The following is a 27,804-nucleotide window of genomic DNA, read 5'->3' as shown; positions in this document are numbered from 1 at the left end:
TGTATTTTAATGTTCAATGTTGGAGGCAATCACTAAGTCTAATACGTTATATAAAAGCAATACATTATGTCTACCGCAGATTTCTATTAGGATGAATCTAAAGTGCTTTGGAAAATAACTTTGTATGGTATAAACATTGTGATTTCATAAAATCCAAAGCTATTTTCCCTTTTATATTTATAAAATACAATTAAGAAGAATATTTATTGCCATCCTTATGAGATATAAATGGGATATAAATGGGAACTTAAGCGGTGTTTGCTAATTTTTGTTGATTACATGTGGAGAAACAGCTTGTTATAATTCCTGTACTGTCCCTTATAATATATGTAAATTTATGTTTTGTTACCAGTAAGCATCTCTATACAGAAATCATTTAAGTACCAGGGATGAACAGCGCCTTGCAGCTGTATACAGGAAGGTGATATGGCAGCAACAGCAGTAGTAGCAGGGCACTGAGTGTAGGTAGATACTGGCAAATATCCTGCAGACAGAGACAGATAGACTGAATCCTCCCCTCATATTGGAAACAAGAAAAATAATTGGGGAAGGGTATTGAGGCACAATGCAGGGCACACAGCAGGATAGGCCAAGCACTGTCAGAGAGTCACATCCAGCACTAAGACTGATCCCCCTCCATATTACAACAAACAATTGGTCCCCCAGAGTAAGGAAAAGCATTGAGGGCACAATCCAGGCCAGGCACTGGCAGATAGACACATCCAACCACAAGACTGATTTTACCTATATATTAGTAAAAATAAGTAAGAATTGATCACCCCAGATTTAAGAAGGTGAGAGAGGAGCAGCAGTAGTAGTACTAGTAGGGCAATAGGTCTGGGTAGGCACTGGCAGATGCATATGCAGCCCCTTGAAGTAGGACTGAATATTACACAAACTAAAATAACTGACCACTCAAAGTAAGGACGGGGAAAGAGGAGCAGGAGCAGCAGCAGTAGTAGCAGGGCACTGGGCAGGCACTGGGCAGACAGTGGCAGATGATAGGCACATGCAGCCCCTATGAGTAGGACTGAATTTTCCCAATATTATAGAAATTAAAAAAAAAAACATTTCCCCCAGGGGGAAAGGGGAGCAGCAGTAGTAGTAAGACACTGGCAGATGAAAGGCACATGCAGCCCCTTGGAACAGCAATGAATGCCCCCAATAATATATATTTTATATATATTATAGTTTTGTCACCAATATTAATTAATGAAGAATAATATATGATAAGACAAGATAATACAAAATATTTTGTGTTGTCCACAAATTAGAGGTTTGGCTAATAGCATAAATGGGCAATTGTCTTAATCAAGTAAATGCTACTCAGGAACAAAATTTAATAAACAATTAAAACACGATATGTGCTAACACAGTCAAATGCCTAATTTGTTGTGTTCACCAAAAACTCAAGGTTTTGCCCTAAAATAAATTTGTAAAAAATGCCTGTAAATGGTATATATAAATTAAATAGATACACTACAGCTTCTTCAATCCACTCCACACCAGTACATTTTCTGCACTAAAAGTATTACTTGATTAATTAACTTGCAGTATTGTATATGAGCAATGAGCATCAATCTCAGCCTCTGCTAATTTCGGCACTTCTGCAATTAGATTTTGACAGTATCGTCGGGGGTCACCCTCATTATAAGAGATTCGTACGGATGCAAAAAACAGGCAATTTTCGTTAAAATAAGAAGTTTGTATGAACTGAAATGCTCAAGTCTAATAGTTATGCTCTGTTGTTGCCTCTTATAGGGAATATGTTTGATATATGAAAGGTCAAAAGAACCCATGTTATAAAAGGGGGAAATCCAATCAGATTTGTTTTATGTAATGATGGATATTGAATGGGTTAAACTGAAGCAGTAACATGATCTCAATTACTTAAATACATACATTTATTAAATTGAACAACATTAAGTGAGCGGTATTCATTAAAAAAATCATTAAAATAATGGAATAGGACAGTGCATAGTCAAGACAATTACTTAATAGATGGAGCAGGGAGGTACAGGTGGGCTTCAATGGACTCTTTGCAGCTGCTCCCTACAAATTACCATTAAAAAAGTGCAAAATGCTCAAACATGATTAGGTGTTTGACATCCTATATTTAGTAGTGCTGCAGATGGAACAAAAAGCGCCTACAGCTATGCTAACATTGTAATTTTGCATAAGAAATGAATGTAACCTTTCATATGTTCTGAGTAGCAGCTGTACCATTTAGAGCTAAGTAGATAATGACTACGTACATTGCTATTCCATTTGCGGAGAATATGAATGCTGCGTTTTAACTTTTTAAGGCGCTTCTGAAAGTTTTTAGGTGTCTAATTTTCTGTATGGAAATAGGTATGATTCATTGATGACTTTCTTTAAATGCACAATCATTTTTTCAAAATCAGAAGTGTTTAATATAAATATTAATATATATATATTAAAATATTTTGAAATTATATATAGTTGATACTAAAATTATAATTATATTCATTAGGTAAACCTTTAAAAATAAAATTCAGGAGCGAGGCATTTTTTCTGGGTATGAAACTACAATACATGCCCAAAAATTTTAGTGGGTCGTGGTGGGTGAGACATACCCTACAGGTTAATTCTAATTAATTATTCTATATTTATAGCTAACATTTATTGCTACCTATAGGGCCCTGTGAAGCTTTGTTTTTAAAATGAAAACAAATCTTCAATGATATTTTATTTTTCATTTAAATATCATTTTTAAAAAAAGATATATTTTCTTATTGTGACTGAAGTAGTGGCGAAGGTCTGACGGTTGGATGACTAGGATTCAGGGTTCAATTTGAATCAAACAATTGTTTTCTCATCTGTTTTTAAATATGATTTGGTCCAGAAGTCTTTTATTGGCCACATTAAAAAGAATTATGTCTAACACATTTAAAATGGACACATACAGTTTCACACAAACAACCAACAGCAAGGCAAAGCTCATACTAACTGTACCCACCTAGTCTAGATTCTACCAGATATAGTTTTAGCTCCGACAAATATTTTATTTTGCGTAGCTTTGGTAATGGTAGACAGTGTCACGGAGCTGGCTAGTCCGACCGACTGCCTCCGCTGTCTTGTGCTCCCTTAGCCTGGGACAACACACCTTCCCCGGTTCCCTAGTCACTAGCCGAGACTCAGTGTAGGGTAAAACCAAACGAAGACTGATTTATTTTAGACACACAGGACTGGATATATCCAGCAAAACACACATTTATATAAAACAAGATATTGAGACACAAACCACCCCCTTAATCTGCCTCCCAGAGACAACAGGGGCAGTAACGAGATTAACAATACAATGGGGGGGGGGACTGATTTACACAACATAATAATGCACCATGGGGTGGGGGTCTGATATTAAATTAAGACAATGGCAGTCACTCCCTGGTTGCAGATCCTGGCTGTCTGCCGGAGACAATCCCCCCAGCCAGTGATGAGATGATACTGCTGGGGGTAGCCACAGAAGCCTTTATAAACCCAGGGCCCATAGTCAATAGGGAGGAGGCTGGCAGTCAGGCCTCTCCAGTGGTCCCAGTGATGGAGGGTTCCGTCACAATTCTCCCCCCTCCGAATTGGACTGACACAGGAGGAGACCCCAAACGGGTTGACTTCGTAGTCAGTCAGTTCATTTGGCCCATCAATGCCCTCCCAAAATTGGTGCTCCTGCTGCTGCTGCTGGGGAGATGGGCCGGCTGCACCATCTCCCGGGTACCACTGGGGAGTGATGCCTCCTGCATCCGCTCCCTGGTGCTCCTGCTGCCGTTGAGGAGGAAGGTCAGGTTGATCCGGTCCCGGAATTAGGTTCTGCCGCTGGGGAGATGGACCGGCTGTTCCAACTCCCTGCTTCTGCTGGGGAGGCGGGTTGGCTGCTGTATCTCCCTGAATTCCTGCAGCTTTGGTAGGTGCTGGGCAGAGGCCAGCGATGCTCTGCCCTGTTGCCAGCGCTTCAGCTGGGGTTAGGGAATCTTGTGGGTCGGCCTGCCGCTGGGGAGGGAGGGCCGGTTCCTCCACTCCCAGACTGGTGAGCTGCCGCTGGGGAGATGAGCCGGCTGCCGCATCTTCCTGGATCCCTGTAGCCATTGAAGGTGTGGGGCAGAAGCCAGCAGCGCTCTGCCCTGTTGCCAGCTCTTCAGCTGGGTGGGTGCTAGTGGAGACCGCAGTCCCATCCACTACACCCAGAAAACTTTCTTCCTTTCCCTGGGAAGGAAAGCCAATTGCAAGCCCTCCCGGACCAACATCCTCAGATGTAAACTCAGTTAGATCCACAATCTCTGGATCTGGTTGTGATGTAAAGTCACATAGCTCTGGTATCGGATCTGGATTAGCTGCCCAGTATCCCTGTGACTCAGGGGTGGAGACCGCAGTCCCATCCACCCCGCCTGGGTTAACATCCTCAGATGACGACTCAATAACATCCACAAAATCACTGGACACTGGGGCATTCTGTTGAACGCGGTCGAACAGTTTTTTATACGCCTTCTCCAGTTCCCACTCCTGTGTAATTAAAAAGTCTAAATCACCTTTAAGTCCTAGTGCATCTGGGAGGACCCACTCCCTGAAATCCCGGATGTCCTCAATCCGCCACTCCGCTGTACTACCGAAGTCCGGATCCTCCTGAAGACTATCCCATAATAATCCCGGGCCACCAAAGTCATAGCCCTCTGGAGAACATTCTTTCGCAGTTCCCCAATATGCTTGCTCTGTATACCACTGCAGAGCCCTATAGTGATCTTCCAGCTCTACCTCCTGTTGGACCAGCTTGTCCAATTCGGATACCCATTGCTCCTGGGGTTGCTGTCCCAGGAATGACATCCGTAGTTCCCGCTGGTCTCTAATCTTTTGTTCGGAGCTTGGAAGACGCTGACCCTGTCGTATAACAGCCCTCTGCCATACTGACCGTTGAACCAGTTGCCTCAGGTTCTGGTATTGTTCTGTAGGCAGGGCAGTGGTGTAGCAGGAGAGGATGACCCGCAGTAGCCCCTGGAATTCTGATACCACATCCATGTCCTCGTCAAGGCGACCGAAGTCTGCCGCCCTGTCGGTTAATCCCGGTAGAAAGTAAGTGTCCCTCAGACTAAGAAGAAATCCCACCGCTGCCACCAATGTCACGGAGCTGGCTAGTCCGACCGACTGCCTCCGCTGTCTTGTGCTCCCTTAGCCTGGGACAACACACTTTCCCCGGTTCCCCAGTCACTAGCCGAGACTCAGTGTAGGGTAAAACCAAACGAAGACTGATTTATTTTAGACACACAGGACTGGATATATCCAGCAAAACACACATTTACATAAAACAAGATATTGAGACACAAACCGCCCCCTTAATCTGCCTCCCAGAGACAACAGGGGCAGTAACGAGATTAACAATACAATGGGGGGGGGGACTGATTTACACAACATAATAATGCACCATGGGGTGGGGGTCTGATATTAAATTAAGACAATGGCAGTCACTCCCTGGTTGCAGATCCAGGCTGTCTGCCGGAGACAATCCCCCCAGCCAGTGATGAGGTGATACTGCTGGGGGTAGCCACAGAAGCCTTTACAAACCCAGGGCCCATAGTCAATAGGGAGGAGGCTGGCAGTCAGGCCTCTCCAGTGGTCCCAGTGATGGAGGGTTCCGTCACAGACAGTAAAAACATTTATTAAGTAAATTAAATATTATTGATATTTTGATTACTACTGCTGTAGCATAGCTGTTATTTCAAAATTAACCCATCAACAAACATACTGTCAGCACAATATTTAGGGACATAGATCACTAAAGCAGGAACAGGCTCTCCTTCCAAACGCCGTTAACCTGAGTAGTCTAGATGAAGGCAAGACCTCCCAAGCAGCAGCAGAAACATGAAGGCCATAACACAGGAGCGCAGTACAGGGGGCAATAGACAAAAAATGGCCAGACAGTCCAGAGGCCAAGGGTAGACGGCATCAGTATCAGAAATGTTAGGCAAGCACGGGTCAAAGCTCGTAACAAATATCAGGGTCACTGTCCAAAGGTCAAAAACCATAGGCAGGCAAAGACAAAGTGAACAATAAGCAGGTGATGACAAGACACTACCACCGGGAGGCTGGTGTAACCAAGCAATTATGGATTTGCTTGGTGCACTTTTATAGGGTCATCCTAATGGATGACACTTTGCAAGTTCTCATGCTTTGTTTTCTATTGCCTGTACTGGTAATAGGCACGTTTGCCCGGTTCCATGAATGGCGTGTACAGTGCGTGTGCAGAACACGCAAGCTGGCCAGATTGCAGGGACCCATAAATACAGTGACGCACACACAGTAACGCTTTTACTGAGAGTAGAAAACATAATTTTGCATATTGAAATGTCAGCACCTTTCACTTGGAAGAGCTTAGCTGGCCCTGCATAATTTAGATTTAAACAAATGAGATGCTTTTTAACAAATATCTCCATACTAACTACTGTATGCATTAAACAGGTCTAACACATTTCTTCTTGCTGGACAAGCTCACTTGGGTTGGTTTATGTGGGTGGCAATACAGATGCACCTAACTTAAGTTTCCAAAAGCTTTATATAAAACAGAACTTTAATCTTAGCATGTTCAAAAACAAGACTTCTACTGGCAGAAGGTTGTTGACCCAGAAGGGTCTTTGCAGAGAGTCTGCATTGTCAAACAGGAGCACTGAGGTATAAATTGGTATAGCTTGTTACGTGTGTGTTATGAAGTCTTTGTCCTTGAAATTATAAATTGGCCAACTGTTTATCTTCTGCATATTTACTTTTCATATCATTTTATATTATACACAAATGCATTATGTGGTAAATGTACCATTGATAAAAACATTCCCCTGCCTAATTGCTTCATTACTCTTGGATTCAAACTCTTTATGAAATAGGTTAATGGCTTGCCTCACCCATTGCCTGACTTTGTCATAAACATGACTTTTTCTTTAATTAACTAAAAAAAGACATAATTAGTTAATTTGCTTGTTCACCGAGTTTTGCTTATTATGGCATTATAATTAACTTTAAAAATAAAAAACAGTGATGAGGGACGATGTTTAGATTTTATGTTTAATATAGATTTGACTTTTAATTTATTTTGCATTCAAACCATCAAATTCTCAAAGGGATTTTTACCTAATACTTTACTAGGCTGTGATTAACTTCTGAAGTGCACACAGCTTAATATTGCTTTGGCTTTTATGATCTTTTACACTCAGTTGCATAATTTAATGCTAGTCTGTGCAGACAAGAGCCAAAGCTCTGCTTATTTTCCAGAATGTGTTTTACCTTTTTTATTATGGATATCATTCACATGTTCCTATATATGATATACCATGTAAAACCGGAAATATATAATACATGAGTGTGTTAATACATTATTTATTGATTTATATTATGCACTATCATTTTTGTATAGGGAGGCGTTCTTGCATCATATTCCCTCTGTGTAATGTTTCCTCTCTTTTTTTTTTTTTTTTTTTTTTTTTTTACATATAGAGCATTCGATTCAGTAGCAAAAGTGCTACATATGTTGAGGTATAAGCCTGGTTGCTAGGGCATGCCAGCAAATTTTGGACTATTATAAGTTATGCTTTAGAGATAAGGTAAAAGGTTGGAAGGTTATAGAAAGACAAGTTAAAGCGGTGGCTAAGATACTCAGGTTCAGTCAAGGCCAGCATAAGGAGGTTAGGGCCCCGGAGCAGTTTTAAAAAGAGGCCACTCATGTCAACTGCGTAACTGTTTTTCTACATCAATTTACAGTACTAAAGGAAAAAATCATTTGATCACCTGCTGATTTTGTATGTTTGCCCACTGACAAAGACACGATCATTGGTAGGTTTATTTGAACAGTGAGAGACAGAATAACAACAAAGAAATCCAGAATAACACATTTCAAATTAATTATACATTGATTTGCATAAGTATTTGACCCCTTTGCAAAACATGACTTAGTACTTGGTGGCAAAAGTCATTAAGGTTTTGATGCTGATGTTTGACAACTCGAACCTTCAGCTCTCTCCCCAGATTTTCTATGGGATTAAGGTTTGGAGACTGGCTAGGCCACTCCAGGATCCTTACTGCGCTTCTTCTTGAGCCACTCTTTTGTTACCTTGGCTGTGTCTTTTGGGTTATTGTCATGCTGGAATACCCATCCATGACCCATTTTCAATGCCCTGGCTGAGGGAAGGTGGGTTTCACCCAAGATTTGACGGTACATGGCCCCATCCATCGTCGTTTTGATGCGGTGAAGTTGTCCTGTCCCCTTAGCTGAAAAACACCTCCAAGGCATAATGTTTGCACCTCCATGTTTGATGGTGGGGATGGTGTTCTTGGGGTCATAGGCAGCATTCCTCTACCTCCAAACATGGCGAGTTGAGTTGATGCCACCTAGCTTGATTTTGGTCTCATCTGACCACAACAATTTCATTCTTCTCTGAATCATTCAGATGTTCATTGGCAAACTTCAGACAGGCAGGGGGACCTTGCGGGCGCTGCAGGATTTCAGTCCTGCACGGCGCAGTGTGGTACCAATGGTTTTCTTGGTAAGTATGGTCCCAGCTGCCTTGAGATCATTGGCAAGATCCTCATGTGTAGTTCTGGGCTGATTCCTCACCATTCTCCAGGAGGTGAGATCTTGCATGGAGCCCCAGACCGAGGGGGATTGACAGTTATTTTGTGTTTCTTCCATTTGCGAATAATCACACAATATGTTGTCACCTTCTCACCAAGCTGTTTGGCGATGGTCTTGTAAGCTCATTCCAGCCTTGTGTAGGTCTACAATCTTGTCCCTGACATCCTTGGACAGCTCTTTGGTCTTGGCCATGGTGGAGAGTTTAGAATCTGATTGATTGCTTTTGTGGACAGGTGTCTTTAATACAGGTACCAAACTGAGATTAGGAGCACTCCTAATCTCAGTTTGTCACTTGTATAAAAGACACCTGGGAGCCAGACATCTTGCTGACTGATAAGGGATCAAATACTTATTTCACTGATTAAAATACAAATCAATTTATAACTTATTTGAAATGCATTATTCTGGATTTTGTTTGTTGTTATTCTGTCTCTCACTGTTCAAATAAACCTACCATTAAAATTATAGACTGATCATAGACTTTGTCAACGGACAAATGTACAAAATCAACAGGGAATCAAATCATTTTTTCCTTCACTGTAATTAATGAAGAAAAAAGTTTAAAAACACCACAATCCGAACTTTCATTAGTATTCATTACTCTTTTTTATTGTGCTTAATTACAGCTTCAGGCTAGGAGGGCCCTGTGGCAACTGAAATGCTGTGTCTGGTTACTGGTATCTAGCAGATACCGCATCCAACAACTCGTTTTATGCAACAAATAGTGGCACAAGTGGCCTTTGGTGTCCATCCCTGAGCAGGGCATCCTGGAAGTGCATCATATAAAACCATGGAATCATCACTGTAAATGTCAAATTTGTATAACTGTAAATGTGAATAAGCACAGATAATTATCAGACTAAGAAACAATGAGACGGACAGCACTGTACAACTTATAATACTTATAAGATGGCTGCAAGCTCTAATTATACATTAAATTACTTGCTTTGGCCTTTTGATGTAAATCCCCCACAGGAAACAAACATTTAACTTTAATTAGGCAAACTCTAGTAGTCAAAAAGTGAACTTATAACAAGTAGAGGATGAGTACATTGAAGTCTAGCCCAGCTAGGAAGCTACATAATAAAAGAACAAAACAACTTTTATAACCCCAATTACTATAGCTAATTAGAGAGAACCGTGAATCTCTAATATTCCGCTTTGTTACAGAGAAGAATCTAACATTATTAGACAGAAAGTCTTTATGTCTTCATCAGCAAAGGAATCTTTAGTTTTAAAAGGGCACTCCAGGCAGCCTCCTAAATAAAGAATGCATGTTGAAGTACTTTGTAAGTACGTTAATGTACATTCACTAAACCTGCCATGTTTTACTGAAATTTTGCTCTGCTGATGAAATCAATTGCTTCCCGTGTATATGGAAGGGAAGAGCATGGGCAGGAGAGCTGACAGGTGGTAAGTATATCATGCAGCAGGAGATGTGTTCACTCAAGTAGATTTGTTGCGCATCTTAGAGCTGTGAATGTGAAAAGGTGAAAATGTATATGGGGGTTCTGCAGAATCTCTCCATGCCTTTACAAGAGGGACACAATGGCGGTTTAAATAAAATGCACCACATTAAGGAGCATTTGATGGCTGGAGTATCCTTAAAGAGTTCTAGGTTACATGTGGCAACATTCTCAGAATATATGCTCCCTGCTGCTCTCTATCTATCTATCTATTACATTACATTTATTTATAAAGATGGGGATGAGTTGATCTGGTTGTGATGATGTGTTGAAGCTGTTTGTTCCGATGGCTTTGATTAGGATGATGGTTGGGAGCACTGTAAAGGAATGTTGTACGCTTCCCTGAACAAGTGAGTTTTCAGAGAGGTTTTGAAAGTCGCGTACGAGGCACGAGTTCCACAGGAGGGGAGCGGCGTGGCTGAAATCCTGAATACGGGAGTGGGAAGAGGTAACAACAGTAGAAGAAAGCAGCAGGTCGTGAAAGGGGCAAAGAGGGCGGGTAGGGGTGTATTTGGATAAGAGGATAGAGATGTAAGGGGGTGCCGAGTTGTTGAGGGCTCTGTAGGTCAGGGTTAGAAGTCTATCTATCTATCTATCTATCTATCTATCTATCTATCTATCTATCTATCTATCTATCTATCTATCTATCTGTCATCTATCCATCTATGCACTCTATGTTAATCACTGCACTTGGTGTTCTATGTACTTTTAGAAGTACCAGACAGAGCTTTGCAATCATCTTACTTGTTTTTCTAATCACCTGTTCTTCTGAAATAATATTCAGGGGTTATTTGGCAACCTCAGTAATTTCCCTCATTCACAGACACTCATTCATTCCCTCAATCATGCATACTCATTCATAAACCTCCCCCACCCCCTTCCGTGAACTGCAGAGCTCTCTGCCGTTCGCAGACTTTCACAGGGGCCACTGCTTCCCTTTGTACCGACCAGGGGAAGCAGGAAAGGAGCAGGGTCATGTGGCGTGATGTAAATTCACGTGACTCCACTGGGTTTCTGCTTCCCCTGGGCGGAACAAGAGCAATGCACAGGTAAGAATCAGGGCCGCTGCGGAAGTGATTTTGACCCCTGCGATTGCGGTTGCTGCAGGCTTTTGCCCCTCATTAAAGGCAGCCTTGGCAGTCCTGATGGGCCACTTCAGTGCGTGGCCGGCCCACCGGGAAATTCAATTTAGGGCCCCTAATTGTTGTTTACCTTTTAAAACATACATTCCTCCTCTTGTTATCCCCCTTCCCTTCTGTCCTTCTACAGCCATAACTCCTTTTCTTTTTTTGTTTACTTTAAAATGTCTGCTTTCGTATTTATCTTTCTCTTTTCCCCTTCTGGCTTTTCTGTAACATCACATAAATAAAGAATACTACTACTACTACTAATGATAATAATAATTTCCAAGTCAAATGGCATTAAATGGTTTTATAAGCACCTCCAGTAATAATTAAAAGTTTTTTTTCTTAGTTTAGAATCTGTCACCCCATAAAGCTATTCATTTTTACTTTTCATTGATAGGACTTTTTTACATATAAGGCTTAAAAATACTCATCTTCCCCTGTGTTTAATTTTCTTGGCATAAAAGACAGATATGTTGAAAATTTCAGTATTCAGTAAGATGGGTCTTTTCCTATTTCTGCCCTGCTTTTATTCCTATTTTAATCCATAATTTAATTCATTCTTGAAATCCCCATTTTGCATTATGTTGATATTTATGCAGCTCCATCCAAAAAGTTCATCCAGTGTATACCATTAATATGATCTCGCCATTTTCAATTTGGATGTGTATTATTGGAGTTAATATATCTATATTTGATTGAATTTTTTAAAGACATTCTGTAAGTTAACAGATGTTTTAGCCAGTGTACCAATCATCTTCACAAAAAACATACACATAGACACACAAATATAGTGCAGATATGCCATAGATGGGTCTATTCAGGTTACTTAAAGTGCAGTTTAGTGAGTTTACAGCAAGGGAGCAAGTGGGGGGGCAAGGATTTGCCCTAAGGTGTTCTGTCTTAAGCTTAAACCCTCACCCTAAATGAACAGTATGGTGGTAAGAAGAGACACTGCTCCCTTCTCTGGAAACTTACATACTAAAATGCAAACTTGAGTACAAAACACCCATTCATTCTAACACCATACACTTACACATAAACACATTATTTCCCCTCTTCATCATCCAGACATGATTAACCATAGGCTCACCCCTGGCACCCAAAAACCATAAGCTGACTCTAACACCATACATTGAAATCTACACCCAAGCTAAAACCAAATGGTAACACTGCCACCTTTCCCAAACACACCTCTTTATGTCCCAGAATCTACTTGGGTGTGTGCATGTCTTACAGTGTCTGTGTATGAGTGTCTCTCTGTGTGTCAGTGTCTCGGTGTGTGTTAGTGTGAGTGTCAGGGTGTGTGTGTGTCTGTGTGTTTGTCACGATCCCGGCCGGAGTACGGTCCGGGGGGACTCACCGCATCACGCTCCCGTGCGGAGTGCGTCGCCTGAGTACCCGCGGCGTCACAGCCCCGTCCGGGACGCGTCGCCCGGGTGCTCGTGGCGTCGCACTCCGGTGCGAGTGCATCTCCCGAGTACCCCCGAGTGGCGGGTACTCGGTACTTACCCCTCCCGGGACAATCCAGCCACACAGGGTCCTCTTCCGCGGCGGTTCACAAGAATGAACCGCCGCACAGTGATGGGCACCTCCGGTGTCACAAGACACGGCCCCCTGCCGTTCTCTTACCCCTATGGAGAAGAAACACGTCCATTGGACGTCCTCATAGTTGGGGGCGGGATCTGGAAGGGCGGCAGGTTTAAAAACAGAGCACTGATGCCAGTTCAGTGCTCAGTTGTTTTTACAACTAGCTGTTGTTCTTACCTGGTGCTTACCTGTTACTTACCTGTTATATTGATTCCTGTTACCGACCTTGGCTTGATCCCTGACCACGTTGACCTCTCAGCTCCTGACCCGGATTGTTTGACCATTCTCTGCCTGCTGCCTGTTACCGACCTTGGCTTGATTCCTGACCACGTTAACCTCTCAGCTCCTAACCCGGATTGTTTGACCATTCTCTGCCTGCTGCCTGTTACCGACCTTGGCTTGATCCCTGACCACGTTGACCTCTCAGCTCCTGACCCGGATTGTTTGACCATTCTCTGCCTGCTGCCTGCTACCGACCTTGGCTTGATTCCTGACCACGTTAACCTCTCAGCTCCTGACCCGGATTGTTTTGACCATTCTCTGCCTGATACCTGGTTCCGATCTCGGCTTGATTCCTGACCTCGTTACTTCTCTGCTCCTGACCTGGACTATCTGACCAATAAGAGACTGGTCCATTTGTATCCTGCATCCTGGTTTCCACACCTTTGCAAACGTAACAGTGTTGGTGTCAGTGTCTGGTTGGCTGTGTGTATTAGTATGAGTGTCTGGGTGTGTTTTAGTGTATGGGTGTTAGTGTCTGGGTATTTGTATGAGTGTGTGTTAGTGATCTAGGTTGCACTTGTTCAGCTACCTTATGCAGCTCAGGTAAAGATTTAACTCTTGAGTCGAAATAGACTTTCTGTTTCTCCTTCTGATTCTCTTTAAACTGCTTTACCTGTGCATCAGTCCTTGTTGCAACCAGGTCATCCTTCATAGGTAGATCAGTACGCAGGCATCTTCCCATAAGAAGTTGTGCGTGGACTTACCACATGCAAGTGGCGTACTGCGATATGCAAGTAGCGCTTTATAAAACTCACTTTTGCTGTCTTCAACTTTCTGCATTATTTTTTGACAATTCCAACAGATTTTTCAATCGGTCCATTGGACTGTGGAAAATATGGGCTTGATGTCGTATGTACAAATTCCCATTCTTTGGCAAACTTTGTGAATCGGGCATTGGCAAATTATGGGCCATTGTCAGTAAACACTTCTCGAGGAATTCCATGTCTAGCAAAGACTGATTTTATGTTTCGAATCACATTCTCTGCCGAAGTTGATCTCAATCCACATACTTCTGGATACAAGGAATGGTAATCATTGATAATGACAAAATCTGTGTTGTTACATGTAAACAAGTCAACACCAACCTTTTGATATGGCCTTTCTGGAACTGGATGTGGCTGCAGTGGTTTTTTTGCATTGCACACGTGGTACTTTAAGCATGTATCACAGGAAGATACTATATCAGAAATGTCTTGGTTCATTCGTGGCCAGAACATTACTTCTCTTGCTCGTTTCCTGAATTTTTCAATGCCTAAATGGCCTTCATGGATTTTCTCCAGCATGAGTTTGCGGAGACTGTGAGGAATCACAATCTTATTGCCTTTAAAGATTATTCCATTTACGACAGTCAGTTCAGCTCTGCAGTTCCAGTATTCTTGGACTCCAACTATGTTTGACATCAGGCCATCTGTCCAAAGTAGAATCTGTCTATGTTTCTTGATGGATCATCTGCATCTTTGCATCTATAATACGCATAGGTGAGGTGACCATATACACGTAAGCTTGAATTTCTTCAGCTACTTTGTCGTCTTGACCAGCTGTTTCATCCACTGCTCTGGACAATGCATCAGCCGTATACATCATTTTGCCTGGTGTGTATGTCACTTTTAGGGTATAACATTGCAATTTGATCATCATTCTTTAAATCCTTAGAGGACAGTCATTGAGAGACTTTGTGAACAATGCTATCAATGGTTTGTGATCAGTTTCCACATTTACCAATTGTCCTGAAATAAATTGATGAAATCTGTTGCATGCAAACAAGATACTAAGATGTTCTTTCACTATCTGAGCATATCTAGTTTCAGCACCAGACACGGAGCTGGCAGTATATGCTACTGGTTGCCAGGTGCTATCATGGTCTTGTAGTAGAACTGCTCCTATTCCATTTTGACATGCATCAGATTATATTTTAATGGCTTTAGCAGGATCATAAAACCTTAACACCGGTTCATGCGTAAGCACTTCCTTTAAGTGTTGCCACGCTGTTTCTTGCTCATGATTCCAGTTCCATGCATTCTTCTTTTCTAGTAACCATCTCAGCGGAGCTATTTTCTCTGACAGGTTGGGTATAAACTTCCCCATGTTGTTTATGATACCTAGAGACCTCTGCACATCTTTTACGTTTTGCGGTTTCTTTATGTATTTTATTGCCGATATCTTCATGAGATCAGGTCTTACCTCTTGATCACTGATGATGTCTCCAACGAACTTCAGCTCTTTTAGTCCTAATTGGCATTTTTCCTGAGACGAGAATCATGTTCTTCCTTAGTAGTTCCCCATATGTTTATATCATCCATGGATGTGTCCACACCTTCAATGTGCTCATGTAGCATGTGAATAGTTTTGTAATCTGTCTCTGGCATATGGTGAGTTGAACGTACACAACTTTGAACTGTCTTCATCCAACTTCAATTGCCAAAATCCAGAGGAAGCATCTAATACACAATACACAGATACATTATATTTACCAGGAGATTATTAACATGGTATTGGGGCAGCCCTTTCTTTTTGCTGCTTGCTGGTCTGTTCTAAGCTTACCAGTTCAGCCTACCTAACCTGCTTCTTGCACTGTCTATCCTACTGTGAATTGATACAAACTTTTATTGAAGCCTACCTAGTAAGCTATGTTTGTCTATATATATTTACTGAATAACCAGAATGAGGAATCTGCACACTCCAGGTGCTTAACTGTGCCAGGAAGGGCCAGCTCCCCAGTAAATCCAGAAGGTAAATAAAGGCTCCAAGCACTCAAGAGTTCCAGCTTCAGGCAGATTTATTGAGACAAAAAAAACAACGTTTCGACCTCACAATGAGGTCTTTTTCATCTTGAAAGGCTTTTCAGGGTCAACACCCAAATCCTCTGGGTCTTGACGTGACTCACTCCTTGCCCATTTCCCCTGTAAATGGGGGTGTTTCCTCTGACATCAGAGGGACAGCCCACCGACATCATTGGGCAGTCCTGGCCGCGTTTCGCAAGGGTAGCCTCCGGGTAGCCGGAACCCACAAGTTCCCAGGCATGATTATATTATGCAAAAAAAAATAAAAATTGTGAGAGTTCTTATTTAACTTGAGCTTTACTTTGTTTTAATTAGTTTTTACTATTATTTTTGAATGTCTATTCCTTATATACAAACTACATTTGTTAATTAATATATTATGCTGGAAATATAAGGAGTTGGCCCGTTGTTCCAGAGTCCCATGGTGAATTATCTAGTCACCAGGCACATAAAATATTTACGAACAATTTCTTTAAAACAGTAAATACAGTTCCTTTTATGCTTCAGTCTGTACATATTTATAAATATCACACAATGTGTTTTAAATTAAAAACATTTATCTTAAATTGTTAGTAGCCTACTGGGATCAAATTTGAGAATACCAAGGATTTGCTTAAATCAATAAAATGTTAACACTTCCATTAAAATCTCTCTTTAATGCTAATTATTTATTTATTGCTTTAAAAATAAAACCATGAATTAAGACATTAGAATTTTATTTCTGCCAATAATGTAGATGGTTGCCGTAAAATCTCCGGTTTAATTGCTAACGGCTATGCTCACCACTGAGCAAAGCCCTCTCTATCATATCCCGGTGGTGGGGTTGATGGAGCGCTGGGATACAATGACCTTTCCTGTGCGTAGACTGTGAGGAACAGGAGACCAGATGCAGCCATGGTTTAAAGTTTTTAATAATCTGGTTCTCTTGAAAACAGGGTAAATTGTGCATATTATACTATAGATTTTATGGTAACTGTTTTGGTCTCTGCAGAATACACATGACCAAATTTAAGGTTATACAAGGACTGAGGCTTCCAAATGGTATTATGGTTGGTGGATATGCGGGGATATGTCCCTTTGGTATATGGTTTGCTGGATCTATTAAGTTATAATAAAAGTTTTGCTAATTAATTATTGAGTTACAGGTTGTTTGCGTATCTTTTGGCCCTTCATAGTGCATAAATTCAGTGGAACCCAAAGTTTACTGTTTATAGTCAAAATTCTGAACTCTCCATGTACTCCTAAGGCTGTATATTGATTAATGTGCATTTTAGATATTTGTGTTTGGGTTTAAGAGGCACGTTTACATATACATATTATATTTTGATTCAAGACATGTATAGTCCCCACAGATTATATGCAATAATGTTACCCTATTGGCTTTTTTGCCATTTTAGCCAGTGACTTTTTCATCTGATTAGTAAACATATTTAAGTGCTGTAGCAGAATATACTTTACATATGAAAGAAATCCTTCACTTTTGTGCAGAGGCATCAATAGTGTTCCTACATACTTGTCGTTATAATAAAATGTTCAAATGGCTGGTGCCTTGGGAGAAATCTATATACTCGCGGAACAAAAGAATAAATTGAACTTAATTGTGGGAAGTGCATTGCTATCTAAACGCATTTTTCTCTTTTTTTAGGATGAAAAGAATCAAGTTTTAACTACGAATATTTGGCTACAAATGGTAAGATAATTTATTCCTATAGATTAGTATAAAACAGGACACTTAATATATATTTTATTATGGTTGCGAAGAGTGAAGAAAAAAAACAGTAGAAATCATCAGCATAGCTGGTACTGTAGGACATCAATACACTATGTTGTCTCATTTTCTCTTAAGTAATCCCAGACTCTCTAGATCACCTTACTTATGGTTACTGCAGCTAATAAGACAATGTATGCCACTGCACAAATGCATTCTGAACAGGTCATGTGCATATATAATATGGGCTGGGTTTATGCCAACTGAATCGGTCAAAGAAGAACGGCCAGTCACAATCTTCAAAGCCTGAACGTTTATTGTGTATGATAAATATAAGTATCTCTTCATCTATAGTATTATGACCAAACCATTGCCTTTCTTTGATTGAGTGCAAGATTGGAATGAGCAAGATGTTATCTGGTCTTTCATCTTTGGCATATTTGTGGGTGTAGAAAAGTCCCAAACAATTCTAACTATATAACGAATAGGTTTTTCATTTTCTTACTGTGTCACAGAGCATTACACAGATATATATATATAAATATATAGTGGAAATTCACATAATGCCATTTTTATACACTGATGATTAGAGGAAGGGTGATCTACAAAACCAAGATGAAAGAATGATGTACATTGTGTTCAAGACATCATGATTTTGTCTTGGTCATTTGTGAAGTGAAAAAATACATATTGCTGACACTATAAATCAATCATATGCCTTTGGCCTGATGGATCTCTTGACCAACTCAGGTAAGCTCCCGAGGTTTTTCAAGAAATGAGGCAGTAACTATACTAATCTTGCTTCTGCAGCCAGTATATATAATTAATTACCTTAACATGCTGGTCATTTCAAGTATAATTTCCTTTTTATTTCATGCCAATAAAGTATTTATAGACTTTTGCATTATACTTGAAGTGCCATGATTATTTGATTTCATTCTCATTATGCTTCAAATTGGAAGTTAACATTCTTTTTTATATCTCACCTCCATTTCTCCATTCTGAATCATGCCGGAGAGGTACAGAATAGATAATAGACAGAGGGATTTTAGGCCAAGGTGGCCAGAAAAGAACTCTGGGAGTAATTCTCAAGGAATTTAAAGGACCAGCTCTGCTTTCCTTGCAGATTAAACATGCCACAAATCTATCAGGTTAAACCCGGCTTGAACCTATAGTATTAAGTAACATATATCTAAGGTGGGTCGTGAGCATACTGCCTCGATCCACAGGATTTCAGATAAAATATCAATATTCCAGTTCTGCAAATTGGTTAGGTAATAACACTGCTGGAAATGTTTACACTTAGGCAATATTTTATGTATTGCGCAATTGCCCTATAACAAATACCATCTTCAGCTTATATGCACTTAGTATTGCTTGTAGTTTTTCACCATTCTGTCACTGTTCTAAATGCATGTAAGAGCACACAAAGGAACACTAATTTTTAAGAGAGCGACATAACATGATTTCCAGTCTCTCTGAAAAGAGGCACAAGCACAATTTGACATTTTTTAGATGACCGCAGTGAAACATTTTTTCTGACAAAAGGAACAGTTTCCGTTATACTCCTTGAAAGAAATGCAATCAGCGTTATTGTACCAGTCTTCTAAACAATCAGTGGCTTTAGGATTGTATGTTATATGCAGTGTGTAATCTAACATGCAGGAACACTGTATTATTGGCCATTTATAAGCTTTTTTCCTGCAGTTAGATCATGACCTCTGACTAAGATCCCAAGCTCCCTAATGGTATTTTAAAGCTAACTAAGCCCTCTCCTTTCAATCATTTCATTCTCTGTGTGCTAAATAGTCCCTGTTTGAATGACAGTTGCAAGAAAAGTGCTTTTAATCCACTTTTTTTTCATATGTCAGTACTGGACAGATTACTATTTACAATGGAATATGTCTGAATACCCTGGGGTGAAAAATGTTCGTTTTCCAGATGGACAGATTTGGAAGCCAGATATCCTGCTATATAACAGGTACGTGTTTGATGGAAATGGCACCCTTTATTGTTCATTTGCAGGAAAGTGTTTGGGAGCGATCACAAAATGGCCAGGGATGCTTTACATGATGTAAAGATTATTTCTTATATAAAAATAAGGAACTATTTGAGATTTGTGTTACATGGAACAACACATGCGTTTGACTTTAGAAAACCTAATTTCACTCTCCTTGGTAATCATTACAGCAAATCACCTAATGGCAGGTTTTCACAGGAGCAAGCTGACTAGCTAAATGTTGTTACATATGTACAACATTTTTTTGTGAAAAATGTATTCGAAATATGAGAGAATTATCAAGTCTAAAACAATGGTGGGATCAATAAAAATACAAGAATGCATTTATTAATAGGTGTGTATAAAATATGTGTGTACATAAAAAGGTGTTAAATAAGCAGATACAAAAATAGAAGTATGTGGAAACTGATTATTATATGTGGGATAAGTTATAACACCCATGTGGAAAAAATTTTAATAGAAAAAAGGTTTCAAAAGCAACCATACTTGGAATCTCATCTTTTTGTTTTACTTCTTATCTGTAGTATTATATATGTGAGGTTCCCAGGATGTATTGCCCAAATGCCAGTTTGCTTCTGCAGTCTTAATTGAATATTATAAGAGGTATTGTAGAAGACTAAATGGACCATCAAGGGGCCAGATCGCTTGGTTTTGCAACATCCTTGGGCCTGCTGCCACAACCAGTGTCTGTATATCAGCAATGATATTAAATCATGCAGCTAAAAGAGCTGAGAACTTCAAAACACCACCAGTATATCTTTTTTTACAATTACATAATATGTACATTTATGTAATTTTTCTAAAGCCAGGTAAGTATATATCATATTTTGCTTCCCTGAAATATGCACTTTTTTCATGGGACTACGTGGGCATGCTTCAAACTAGTAAGAGCTTTCTACTTAAAAGTAGTCTCTGACTTTAATAAATTATTTTTTTGTTGGATAGAATTCTGATTTTACAGCAGACTTCCTTTTCTCTAGCATAGTTAAAAACTTACATCAAAAACTAACAATAACATCTTGCAATTTTCCAGCTTTTTTTCCCCATTTGTACGGGTTAATTAAATAAAAGATAATAATAATAATAATAATAATTTGGAATAATTTTTATTCTATTAAGTTAAATGTTCATTGAATGAACTATAAGCCTGAATTAGATATAGCAAGCATTCTTGCTCTTAGCGTCATGTGATCTCCTTTATGCTCAGAACAGGAACCTCTCAGAGTGAATTTGGCACGATTACATTAATGAGTAAATAGCACCAGTAAATTGTCACTTTCTTTACCTGCAGAGTTATGTTCTCAATTCAGTGCACAGGAAAAGATGGACCTGATAATCTTTATTGCTTCCCATAGATCGCTGCATGAGAACAAAATGCACAGAATATTTACTTATGCATTGCCATGTGAAATCTGTGTGGGTCGTGTAGTAATTGTAGTACTTACGTATCAGATGAAATACCATTTTGATGTTATTTAGTAAAGACAAGCTGAAGATAATTTAAAGATGCAAAATATATTTAATGCGGCATATAATGAATAGTGACACCAATACTAGGGAACATGAATAAAGAGAAGTTTTATTTCATTAGGAGAATAGGAGTAATAGAAGCAAAATTATTTTCTTTACAGCAATACATTACTCCCCAGTGTAAGTAAAACGTTACTTTTGCAACAAGAACACTTTAATACTTACCAATGTCTTGGCATCCGACATCTACAAAAGGGTATCTAACGTCACCTCAGAAGTCTTTCTCATACAAGGAAGGCATCATGACACTGCACTGTACACTTTAGAAATACTCTGTAAGGCACATGAAGCATCTGGGTAATAACTGTCCATTAGTGTAATTATATTGTGAATCAAGAAACCTGAAACACCTTATAACCAAAAGTATGTAGACACCTGACCGTTAAAACATTTGGGGTCATTAAAAAAAAATCCTTGTTTTTGAAAGAAAGGCTAATTTTGTCTATTAAAATGACATAGAATAGATAAAAAATATAGTGCAGACATTGTTAATGCTGTAAATGACTATTGCAGCTGGAAACAGCTGATCTTTTTAAATGGAATATCGTATCATAGGCATACAGAGGCCTTTATCACTCCCATCACTCCTGTGTTCCAATGACACGTTGTGTTTCCTAATCCAAGTTTATGTTTTAAAGGCTAATTAATCATTAGAAAAGTATGCATGCAGCTAGAAAATTCATTGTTTTCCATAAAAACAGCTAAGTGGCCCCAAACTTTTGAACAGTGGTATATATATATATATATATATATATATATATATATATATATATATACCACTTAAAAAATCTATTGGGATGCTCAGATATCATTTGTCAATGCCGATGTAAAGCTCATTAATAGGTACCATCTCTGGAATGTTAACAATTATCAGTACAATACTTTGTTTACCAGCAAGTGCGCATTCAAACAACTGTCCCCAATCGATTGCAGACATTAAAGATATTTTTGTGTGAATGACTGAACCAACAGATCGTTGTTAAACACAAAAACAGATTTTTGATTACTGTTATTTAGAAAGCTAAAAAGCATGCAAGAACAATTTTAAAAGCCAAAGCAAATAACATAATAATGTAAATAAACAAGCAGTTTGACTATTTCTATTATCAATTCCTGTAGCATACACATATATATTCATAACATAATGTCCTTTGTGAGTCCTTAAAATATACAAAACACCAGCCTTCTGTGCTTGTTTAATTTATATATATACAGAATATAGTCTGTTCTTCTCTCGTAAAAGCAAATAAATACTACTGTCTCTGATTTCTCTGTGCTTTCCAAGAAAAAAGATGATTCAATTACTATAACATATTTTTAAACCACAGTCATCTACATATACTATGCTACATAGTTTGCATATAACTAATTACTATAATTTTAGAGATTGAGTCGCTAAATTAATTTTGCTTATGACCTCTAAAAACCTAGAGCCAATATTTCTATATGTTCCCAAGTTGTCCTGTAATATGGTCACCCTACCCTATCCTAGCACAGGAAAGAAGGAGGAAAAATACTGAGGTTATTGACACAAGAATTAGAAGTAGCAATAATTTCCTTAAAAGGTTAATTATTTACTGTTCAATTGTAAGCAAATTGGCAGTGTGCGGTCAACGTAGGGATATTATGCATTCATCTGATTGCTTCCTTGTGGGGCTATTTTTGTTACTCACCAGAGTGTCTTTAATTTGATGGGGAATTTACTTCAAAGCATCCTCCTCAGGTTCTAATACATTTGTTATTTTCCAAGAATCTCTCTTTTTAAAGCTTTTGTTATTGTAATTGTACTGTTAACAGTTTTGAGAACGACAGCTCTGAAGCCTGTTAATATTACGGTGATTACTGTGCAATACCTAAAGTATATGCTCTCAAAGGCCTTACCCAATTGTTTCAAAAGTGCTCTGCACTTGCACTGATGGTTTTAACACTTTTATAACTAAATACAACATTAGAAACAGTGTTAGTATTATTGAATTTCCAAACCCTTGCTGCAAAAGTAATTTTTTTGTCATTATAGCGAATGCTGAAAATGCTTGCTAAATGTTTCTGTGTTGCTTTTGTGTGATTAAGCTGTTCGCAACCCTTAGGACATACTGGTATGTCCTTAAAAGCTGCGTCAAGACGCCCATTAGACGTGCCAGTACATCCTGACTTTGTAGCAGCGGCATGGGCGTCTCCCTGCCACTATACAGATGACACCCAGGAAGTTCACTGGAGGACAGAAGAGGCTTAGTAGGCTCTTTCTAGACCATGCAGGGATCAACAATTGTATACTCATATATTGCAATCAGCAATGCAAGGCTAAGGAGCCCTGCTTGATTACAGTGTGACCAGCACATACGGATTTTCCCAAGGTTTTAAAGAAATTAAAAATGACAACAAAATTAAGGGAAAAAATAAATCTAAATAAAAATAAATAAAATTTCACCATGACATCACTGGCATATAGCAATGAGCCATACTGCAGTGGGAACAGTGCAAAAAAGAAAACAGAAAAAAGGGAAATATAATTCAATAAATAAAATAAAAAATAATATTTTTCGTAAAAAAAATGCTTCTTAGCCCTACCACTTACCTACAGTAAAATAATAATTAAAAACAGGTGATATAGGGTAATATATAAAGGATGGATGTGGCCCTCTTGAACACAAAAAAAATCTTTGTCGGGAATGACTGTAATCAGATTATTGTTGCTAAATATACATTGGGTTATTGTTCAGCTGTGACACCTACCTAATAATGTTTTTTTTTATTTTAGTATCAGATAAGTTTATTATTACTAACAATTATTATGTTTTATATATTTCTGTTACTTTAACTGACCGATGTATACATTGTGTGAGGTCATCAAATATGGAAAAGAGGAAACATGATTTATGGTATAAGTGACAAAAAAAATCTGGTCCTTAGGTTATGAGTTACGCATTTAGAGGAAATAATAAAATAACAGACCTGTTAAGGCCTTCTTGCAATGGAACTGCACATTTAAAAAAATACCACATTTTTTAAGTAACAGTATGAAAAAGAAAAGGACCCTGCATCTTGTTGGCACACTTACCTTAAGCAGCACAGCTGGGGACTGACTTTTAAAATGAGGACAAAAACCCAAAGGTTGCACATCCCTGCTGTATGCCATCAATTTAAAAACATAATTGTTTTAAAATTATTACACAACTTGCAGAAGTAACCTGGAGATGATCAGAGTTTCGACGCGACTGTAGTCAGAGTACAGAGAGGCTGAGGAAGTAGGCATTGTAGTGCCACACAATCCTACTACTACCTAGCTGTTTTACAAAAAAAAATATGGTTTATTTTGATGTCATCCATTTACTTAAAGCGGTGATATGCCTTCTTTTAAAACTTTTAATACATTCTTCAAGTTTAATTTATTTGCTCAGGAAAATAGCAAAGATTCCAATACTCTACTAACTTTTTATAGCAGCTTTAAACTTTGTAAAGCAAGGATCACTTCTGATAGCAGTGAAATGTCACAGCAAAAAAAAATAAATGAACATTCATCTCTAGGGCATTGAAAACTACTGGAGTGATTGTGGAAAGTTTGAATGTCATCTTGAAAATACTATTTTCAGACAGCAAAATAAGTGTAACACTAGCTTTTGCTAATTCAGAGTTTTATACAGAGTATATATAAGCAAATTCACCCCTAAGCAGATGTTGTAGTGTAAATTTAAATGTAAGGGAAAACCCAGTCAAGATTACTACCCCAGTATCCCAAAATACATTTGGCAGGCAACATGGACATGACCCATCCACTAAATAGGACATTAAGCGATGTAGCAGAGAAAATGCATGTTCATGATGTAAATGGTGTCTTGGTTACGTAAGACACTTTTGATAATAGTATCAAATCTAGAATTTAGAGTAGGTCACAGGGCAGTTGCTCCCCTGCCCTCCTTCAATACCCTTTTCTGATCTACAGGCTCAAGCCTCTATCTAAATGGTTCCCTGCCATCATATGGACGCTAATTTCCACTTATAAATTGCAGTGGAGTTGGCCACCCACTGCACATTAATATGGTAAAAGTTAATTTGGGGGTTAGAATACACGACAACCCGCTGCCCCGGCAATACAGCAGGAAGCACCGGTAAGTGTGTGTGGGGTGGGAGTGTTAAATGGGGGGGGGAACAGGAGGATCCAGGTCCCCTGCAGCGGTGCGGGGGATCTGGATCTTAGTCTCATAATCAGACCTCTATTTGAGGTCTGATTAGAAGATGACCCCGATTAGAAGACGAGGGGTATTTTTCAGAGCATTTGCTCTGAAAAAAACCTCGTCTTATAATCGAGCAATTTTAGCTCTACTGAATTGCATAAAACCATTGGCATTTTTATTAAATGAATATGGGACACACAAAATATAAAATATAATAAATGCCAGCCTAATTGTGTGTCATAACATTATTAAAATGTCATAAATCAAACACATTAAGTCATGTAATACAGATACAGATGATATGACACCATTTATACTCGGTTTTTGCCCTAATTAGTGTTGTATGGCTTTGCCTTTTATTGTGGCTATATAGTGAGATTTTGTGCTGTAGCCACAGGAAAGCATGTACTACATTGTCATTCCAGGCATGTGTCTTCAGTACTTAGGCTTTATTATTGAGTATTGATATTCCTTTTACTTCTAATTAGCTTTTTGAAGATCTTAATTACACTTTTCTCTAAAGCCTTTTTACAAATTGCATTTCTATGTGATTTGTCAAAGCACCCAGCACCATACAGCCTTTAATGTTGTATATTTAGTCCACAGTTGAGGGAATATACACCTATTACCCATAACATTATGACCACTTGCCTAATATTGTGTAGGTCCCCTATTTGGTCCAAAACAGCCCTGCCCCGTCGAGGCATGAACTCCACTAAACCTCTGAAGGTGTGCTGTGGTATCTGGCACTAAGACGTTAGCAGCAGATCCTTTAAGTCCTGTAAGTTACGAATGGTGAAGCCACCATAGGTGCATCCTGGTCCCATGTGTTCTTCAGGTAAGCGACACACATGCCCATCCACGTCATATAAAAAAAAACGAGATTCATTAGACCAAGTCACCCTCTTTCATTGCTCCGTGGTCCATTTCTTATGCTCACATGCCCATTGTAGGCACTTTTGGCAGTGGACAGGGGTCAGGATGGGCACCCAGACTCGTCTGCGGCTACACAGCTCCATACACAACAACTGCAATGCACTTTGTTGTTCTGACATCTTTCTATTATAACCAGCATTAACTTTTTCAGCAACACAGTAGCTCTTCTCATTCATTTGACCACACGGGCCATCCTTCGCCCCCTCACTTGCATCAGTGATCCTTGCGCTGGTTCACTGCTTTTCCTTCCTTGGACCACTTTTGATAGGTACTGACCACTACAGACCAGGAACACCCCACAAGAGCTACAGTTTTGAAGATGCTCTGACCCAGTCATCTAGCCATCACAATTCGACCCTTGTCAAAGTCACTCAGATCCTTATGCATTTTTCATGCTTCTAACACATCAACTTTGTGGATGAAATGCTCACTTGCTGCCTAATATATCCCACCCACTGACAGGTAGCATTATAACAAGATTAACAGTGAATTCCCTTCACCTGTCAGTGGTCATAATGTTATGGCTGCTATCGGTGTACGTATGATTATAACATGGTCACATTTAGTCTTTACATGGTGCAAAAGCTCCCTAGCATACCTGGGAACTTCCAATTGTTGGCTACTGGAGCGCTTTCGGGGAAAGTGGCTTTGCTACCGGCATTACTAGCTGGCTGTGTAGGCAGGGCTAAACATCCATGTAGTTATAAAAGTGTTAAAACCATCAGTGCAAGTGCAGAGCACTTTTGAAACAATTGGGTAAGGCCTTTGAGAGCATATACTTTAGGTATAGCCATCCGTGGCTAGCCATGCACAGTGGGAGGGTAAGTCCCAGACATTCATGAATGGGTGAGATTTGGAAGACAAACATGCTAGGGAATGGATATGGATAAACACAGCTCCCCTGCACAGAAAAGAGGAAAGTGACTCGGAGACTCAGGGAAGCAGCACTTCACCTGGAGACTTTGTGTCAAATCAAAAGAGTATACTGTTTCTCAGAGATCCCCAAGACTCCTAGTCCACAAACAGTCCAGTAATATGGGCATAACTTGTGTAATTACTGTTAAGATGTTTGTGCCTGTTTTTATATTCACCTGTAGCAATGTATGTTTACATGTTTATCTATATCTTCACATAAGCAAGTATCAGACTCCCTCATGCTATGACATGCCTCATGATACCTTAGTACAAACACTTTGTATTATTACTACTTATGGATGGATGGGTAGGTAGATAAATGTGTTATTATGGAGATTAAGTTAAATCTATCACTACTTTTTCGTAAGTAACGTAATTTGTATAATAGATATATGGGCTGCAGCCTGCCAAGTTACATGTGAGCAGAACTGGACAAACCGAGTTAAAGTCTTCATGACCAAAGACTAAAATAATAAATGACAGTGGGAGTTTCTTGGTGAGCTGGGCCAACACATATATTGGCTTGAGCCAACAAGCAGGGGCGTAACTAGACCCCTCAGGGCCCGGGTGCGAGAATCTGTTAAGGGCCCCCCCCCACCCCCCCCACCCCCCCAAAAAAACATGATTTTTACCCAACAATTTTTTTTCAACAAAT

At 39.4% G+C, this 27,804-nt stretch overlaps 1 protein-coding gene across 1 annotated transcript in view; it reads left to right on the top strand.

Annotated features, from left to right (window-relative positions):
• Nucleotides 1-27,804, top strand: part of CHRNA7 (cholinergic receptor nicotinic alpha 7 subunit) — a 74,997-nt gene that overhangs the window by 31,685 nt on the left and 15,508 nt on the right. Inside the window, exons 3-4 of the mRNA XM_053464615.1 lie at nucleotides 17,514-17,558; nucleotides 19,448-19,557. Of these exons, the coding sequence (XP_053320590.1) occupies nucleotides 17,514-17,558; nucleotides 19,448-19,557 (155 nt within the window). The remainder of the gene's footprint in view (nucleotides 1-17,513; nucleotides 17,559-19,447; nucleotides 19,558-27,804) is intronic.

The sequence above is a fragment of the Spea bombifrons genome, chromosome 4, assembly GCF_027358695.1.
Source record: "Spea bombifrons isolate aSpeBom1 chromosome 4, aSpeBom1.2.pri, whole genome shotgun sequence".
NCBI classification, from domain to species: Eukaryota; Metazoa; Chordata; class Amphibia; order Anura; family Pelobatidae; genus Spea; species Spea bombifrons.
Note: the sequence above shows the minus strand (reverse complement) of the source record. Positions and strands in the feature narration are given on the sequence as shown.